The sequence below is a fragment of the Ruditapes philippinarum genome, unplaced genomic scaffold (genome assembly GCF_026571515.1).
Source record: "Ruditapes philippinarum isolate M1 unplaced genomic scaffold, ASM2657151v2 ctg2321_1_1_1_1, whole genome shotgun sequence".
Lineage (NCBI taxonomy): Eukaryota > Metazoa > Mollusca > Bivalvia > Venerida > Veneridae > Ruditapes > Ruditapes philippinarum.
Window position 1 is genome coordinate 3,613 of NW_026856600.1, and position 6,564 is coordinate 10,176.

Consider the following 6,564-nt stretch of genomic DNA (forward strand, 5'->3'; position numbering starts at 1 on the left):
ATTTTACATGACTGAGTGTGAGATGTTTTGCTCAAATTCGTCTGAACATTTTGTAGTAACGTAACGACTACAGACTAATGATAAGTACAAAAACAACATTAAAATTATATAAAAAATTTATTCTGTCCGTTATGTATATTGACATAAACTGATTACAATTTGTTTGCTACGACTTTTGTAGTTGACTATGGAACCAGAAAATTACTACTTGTAAGTATATTTTACCTCGATCCATTTTTGAAGTTATTGCATCAAATCGACAGTGGTCCTAAGTGTGGCAAATAACAATCACATTTATCATAAATGAAAAAGTAAAAAATCAAATCGTACAAAAGTTTAAATAAGTTTACATGCATATGAAAAACCATTCTTGGTAAGTTAAAGTGAAAGACCATGACTTACTAGGTAATTTGTTAAAATGTATGAACATGCGAAATAAATATGCGCGACGTACAGGGTGGTAATAAAGAAATGTCACGTCGTAAAATGTTTGCAATAGTTAGCTACGTTTCCTTATAAAGATCTAAAACCAAATTCAACTTTACAAATTAAGCTTTCCTTTTTATGACCATTAAAATTGATCTAAATTAGACATTTCTAACACAAGTAAACCTATCACATACAGAAAAGGACCATGATTTTCAGATGTTACGGTAACAGTTTTCGGACAATAAATTGTACACGATAGATTTTCGTTACCTGTATCATTGTATCTCCCAGAAGCGACATCAAAAGAACCAGATACCACATTTAATGACATGATTTGAGAATGCAAAAACTGTTTCTGTAGCCAATTCGATTAAAATCAGCTCTTAAATAACGCTACGCATTAGGATCGTACATCCACCTTAATGTAGTCACCTTGTCGTGGTAATTCAAACAACCAACCATTGGCGAGCTTTCATAATTTTGAAAGTGATACATAGTAGATAAATTCGAGGCGTAATTCATTTAGCCGATAGGTAACCTGGAAAAAAATTCTTGCTCATTAGAACTTATTTCTTACTATTATTTAAAGTTAATTTGTTACAAATTATTGCACACACTTTTTTTTCTAAAAAAAATCAACAATTATTAAACTTCTGAACTTAAGTCAGATTGTTTTTTAGTGTAACTGCTGAATAAATGATAGTAATAATTGTCTCCTAAGTAACATTTATTGAAGTAATATGGTATTTGAATATGTTTAAAAAGTTAACGACAGGAATAATATTGAAACATATAAATCTATATCCGCTTTTTAGCGTAACAGTAAAATGGTTTCGGTCTTATAACAACACTGATATCAAAGTTCTCGGAAAGTCTCGGATCACACAAGATGTGCTTTCCTTCAGGAAACTCGAAACACCAGCGCTGCAAAAGGTTACTGACATACAAAAAATAACGTGTTTTTGCGAAGGATTCTCCAGGACATTGACGCAACCTGTTTCCAAAAGGTATCAAGCTGAAACAAAACAGAAAGATGTTACAATATCATTTCTTATGATGTTTCAACTAATAACTTTAACAATCTCGTTTAATATCATAATTAAGTCATTAAGAATGTGAAGATATTAGAGGTACAGTAAGAGTTTAACGGAAAATCATTAATTAACATTTCTTTCTATTATAATTTAAATATTATAGGCCGATCATGAGCTTGAATCTAGTAAACCATTATACTTCTTTCGCAATATGTGCTCAGAAGGCAGCACATTTCCATGTTCGTCCAAGAATCTCTCTGGGCGAAATGTCCATGGATCTCCCCAAATCTCCTTGTTGTGGTGGATATACCAACTATTCCCAATTACCTTAGAATAAACAGATAACTTTTAATGTTGTTGTATTCTTACAAAAAAATGTTTTCAAGGAGATATATAACATTTAACTGATATTGATAAAAGCAACAAAACTTTAATCCAGCGCATTAAAAGTGAACATCCAGGTACGGCTGCATAGAGATAATTAAGTGGTGCGCTCGAGAAACTATGATGTAGTACTAAGCAGCATGACCTGCGAGAAATAACAATATTCATATAGGACTGCATCATGAACTGTATGTGATAAGATAATGTGACCATAGAACCAGTTAACATGACCAAAAGGTGATTAAAATGTTCATGTGGAAGCAGACAGCATGACCTGAATGTGGTAAAATGTTGTTCACGTGGAAGCAGACAACATGACTTAGAGTTGATTAGATGTTGTTCTGATGGAAGCAGGCAAGAATACTTGTGACTGACAAAACAATGCACAGGTGGAAGCAGGGAACATGACCCGTAGATAATTGCAATGACATGATGTAAATATGATTATACAATCTTCAGATCAAAGCTGACAATTTGACCAAAGTCAAATAGTGAAATATTAATACATATCATCCACATTATTATATATCTATTTGTACTAAGGTGTTCAAAAACGTACCGTTTAAAACATCTCATAAACTTTTATTGAAGATAACTTACCGTACTGTTCATTGCAATATCATATCCTTCAAAGTCTACGTCTTCTTTGCATTTATGAGGCAACATAAGTGGGGCAACTGTAATGTATCTATGCACTTCCATCTCAAAGCTTTGAAAAATGAGCAATTACTTCTGTCTTTAACCAAACATGTTTGTATAAAGCTATGTTAATGTTTCTTAACAGATACGTTATATAATGGAAACCTCTTCGCTCATTGTACGGTAAATTGTGTGATGAAATAAAACCATTTATTATACGTTATTAGATCATTAAAGTAAAACTCCCATAGGCCTATTATGTGTTCTGATTGAATATCACTCTCCTAATATATATTCCCCTGGGAATATTTCTTATATCACCTTGGGGCACATAACTCTTGTATAACTACATATTCAGTATAGGCCTATTATATGTTCTGGTTGAATATCACCCTAGGATATATTCCCCAGGGAATATTTCTTATATCACCCTGATGTGTATTCTATTTTAATCCTTGACTGCGTACTTTATAAATATTGTAGTTGTAGGTCTTTCTGTACACATTTTGATAACACGTAATAGTAGACACGGCATGTGATAAAATACACTAATTACATGTGTAGATCTATTTGTTTATTACAAAAAAATGTTAAATGCAAGCTGTGGTGTCTACTTGTGACGATACAAAACAGTTACACTTATCTTACACTAATACGGTTACTACATGGAAACAAAAATAAGGACGTCAACAAGAACAGTTCTTTTTCTTGCAAATCAGACACGGTTATCTACTGTTTACACCCGTACTAGAAAGACCTGTCTTACACCCACCATGTAACACAAATCGCGTGTTTTGAATGACGCCATTCCCACGCGCCTTTTATGAATGAATTGCGTTTTAGGATGACTTCAAGTTGTACATTCATAAGCTATTAAAAGAAAATAATGTGTTGAATGAAAATATTAGTTTCGTAATTTCTTTACGTAATATCATTTATTTGTAATATGCAAGAAAAAGGACCAAACACCGGCTGCCGGAGCAGACCGGAATCCCTAGCTCTCGGGTAGCCTTTTTATAAACTTTCACTGTCATTTATACATTAGATATTTAAACACATTGTCATATAAATTAGAATTGTCATAATATTTTAACACATACCAAAGTTTTCTATTTAATTTTCAAAAGTTATAGATAGGTGTACATCAACCTATCAAACAGTATCAATTTTACTAAACCCTGTACAAAATGTAAGAAAGCAAACCTTGACATCGTGAAAATATTTCTTTACAATTTTCGCATTGACAGCCTTTGCCTTTAAGAATTCGTTTTTGTACCTTCCAGGGATATATCGTACAAATGGTAACACTGACATTATGAAGTTTACATAAGAATTCAGAAAAAAATCTTCAACGTGTATTTCATCCAGTAACATGTTCTTTTCTTTTTCATCGTCTAAAAGTGGTTCACCAATCAACTGTAAAATATGAAATCAAAAGGGTTTCTATTTTTCATCAAAGATTCTAAATGTACCAAGCATAACCTAATTTTAATTGCATATCAGACAGGATTATCTACTGTTTACACCGGTGCTGAATAAAGCCACTTTAAGTCTTATACCCCCATCCCACCCCCTATTTAAGATTTGTCGCGTGCTTTAAATGAAGTCATCCCCGCGCGCCGTTTGTGAATGATTTGCGTTCGTAGAAATGTCTCCATTTCGCTGTTATGAATGAAGTTGTGAATTCGTATGATACTATAAGAAAAAGAGCTAAATTAAGATTATGTTCGTGATTTCTTAATTAATTATGATGAATATGTCATATGCAAGAAAACAAATCAAACACCGGCTGTTGAAAAAGACACGCATATCTAGCTCTCGGGTTAATATTAAGCTAAATTTCGGCAGAGCCTCGTTACCGCCGTAAACATTTACCCTCGAGCTAGATATTCCGGTCTATACCAGCAGCCAGTGTAAGATCCTTACAATATGCCACACTAATTAATTAATTCTATAAAATGTTAATATTGCGTGTTTTATAATGATTTAAATTGTATAAGCTTGGACAAGAAACAGCAACAATTAAATAATCTTTTAAACCTTTCAAAAACAGCTATATAGAGGTTATTCAAGATTTTTCTATAAATCAAGTATTTATTTTCATGGAGTGACCAGTATGAAAATACATATTTCGCGAGTGGCGGTGGCAACAAATGAAGTATTGTAATTTTCATATCACAATTAAGAGGAAAATAAATCATGTATGTATTGTTTTTTTAGAATTTTCTGTTTATTATATATGTTATATCTTTTTTAACCTTACAATTCTTAAGGCTTCTAATTTAATTTTGTGTACTGGCTGTATTAAAAAAAGAAACAGTCAAATATGTTTCAGTGCAGTGAAATATATTTTTACAGAATGAAAATACGAGTTTGCATATTTTCTCTACTTAAAGCTCAGAGTATACGTGAATTAATGGGAGATAATTCATTTTTAACAATTTGGAATGTGATGAGGCATTTCAATATAACCAGCTAGTAAGTAACGCTACTTTATAGAAATGAAAAATCTCTATGGGAGACAATGAGTAAGCAACATAGTATCTCACTTAAGCCCAGACAGACTATATATTGTGCATCACCATATGACAAACATTTCAATATATATAGCGATTGTTTTGAATTAAATCTATATGAAGACATACTGTAACCTCAACATAACCTACCATCAGTGACAGAACATTTGAGATAGACTGAAATATTAAGGAAACACATTCAAAAATATTTTCATCCTCAATTCTCGTATGTAAATTAGATAATTCAGTCATGACGTTATTCTCTAAATCCCGTAGTCCACTACCGTAGGCATGCAAAGCTTGCATAACATGTTTCCTTGCAGTTCTATGAAACTGTCCTGTCCCATCAACCACAAAACCCAAAGCTTTGCTATTGCAAGCAAAGTGCTTTCCGTAAAATAACTCGGATCGATCATTAAAAACGTGCTTATATTTATCACCTCCGAAGCATTTCCTAATAATCCGTTCACTATTTAACACTACAAATTTATCAAAAAGTAGTTTAACTTGGAATATTTCTCCATATTGTTCCGCATATTCTGAAAATTTGAAATGCATATTCTCGTCATCAATTTCCAAGATACTTCCAAGTATAGGCTGACCTTTTGGTCCGACGAGCGCTTTACCATTTCCTTGCCTTCTTTTACTAAATAAAACATAGAGTAAAACCATTCCTGTAGCAAAACAAAACAGTTCAACAATATTTTTTTAACAGTCCAGTACACTTTTAATACCGAGTAATAACTTGTTTTTATTTACGATTAAGTAACTGCATTAGATTAAACCTTGGTTTAACACATTTATCGTAACCCTTTATAATAGCAAAACATCACTGATAAGATTGTAAATGTTGTGTAGTTGATAATTTAGGCCTAAACCGCTTTGTTTGTATTATGTAAAGTTTAACTGTAAATGGCATATTTCAAAATAAAAAAAAAATATGGCGCCTCATAGCATAGTGATATACTAATATATCATGTTGACAAATACAAACGAATATGAATGTAGCATAATAACACGATGCAACATAGCATGATCATATACAATGACATTTCTTAAGCTGCACGCCTCCAGATGAGCAAAATTATTTCGATAAAATCATACCTGAGAAAAATGTACAAAGATTTTAGGAAAGGTATAAAGATTCTAAATTCCTGTAAGAATTTACATGTTATGTGCGATTAATGACCGATTTTTTCAGTATTCATAACTATATTTATACTACGTTACTAACGCAGTTAGTGCTATTTTTGAATATTTTGACTCTCTTATAGTAATTAACATAGGTTGTAAGTGCCATTGATAATGTGTAAATTGCATTCTTTTGGTAACTTTACAATATTATACTGTTAAATATATTTTCAAATTTTAATGAAGATTACCATGAATCTGGATAATATTGCAGCATAGTAACATAACAACCAAAATTACTATAAATAAACCTTAGACTCTGCAAGTTTTATATAGTTATGTTGCTACATTACAAATAATTAAAAAGATAGTTATTGGACACAACAATCACTCTGAATCAAAGAATGAGTTTACCCTTGGCTCCTTAAGGT

The 6,564-nt window shown here is 31.9% G+C and overlaps 2 protein-coding genes across 2 annotated transcripts; both read right to left on the reverse strand.

Annotated features, from left to right (window-relative positions):
- Positions 1-695: 695 nt before the first annotated feature.
- On the reverse strand, positions 696-3,460 carry LOC132747092 (steroid 17-alpha-hydroxylase/17,20 lyase-like). The gene is made up of 3 exons (XM_060736402.1): positions 2,448-3,460; positions 1,663-1,790; positions 696-1,444 (listed from the first exon to the last, which is right to left on the reverse strand). Exons 1-3 carry the CDS (start codon positions 2,547-2,549, stop codon positions 1,228-1,230), a joined length of 447 nt encoding a protein of 148 aa, XP_060592385.1. The 5' UTR covers positions 2,550-3,460; the 3' UTR covers positions 696-1,227.
- Positions 3,461-3,523: 63 nt separating this feature from the next.
- Positions 3,524-5,853, reverse strand: LOC132747091 (cytochrome P450 2D28-like). The gene is made up of 2 exons (XM_060736401.1): positions 5,153-5,853; positions 3,524-3,902 (listed from the first exon to the last, which is right to left on the reverse strand). The coding sequence occupies exons 1-2, from the start codon at positions 5,672-5,674 to the stop codon at positions 3,639-3,641; spliced, it is 786 nt and encodes a 261-aa protein (XP_060592384.1). The 5' UTR covers positions 5,675-5,853; the 3' UTR covers positions 3,524-3,638.
- Between the last annotated feature and the right edge of the window lie 711 nt (positions 5,854-6,564).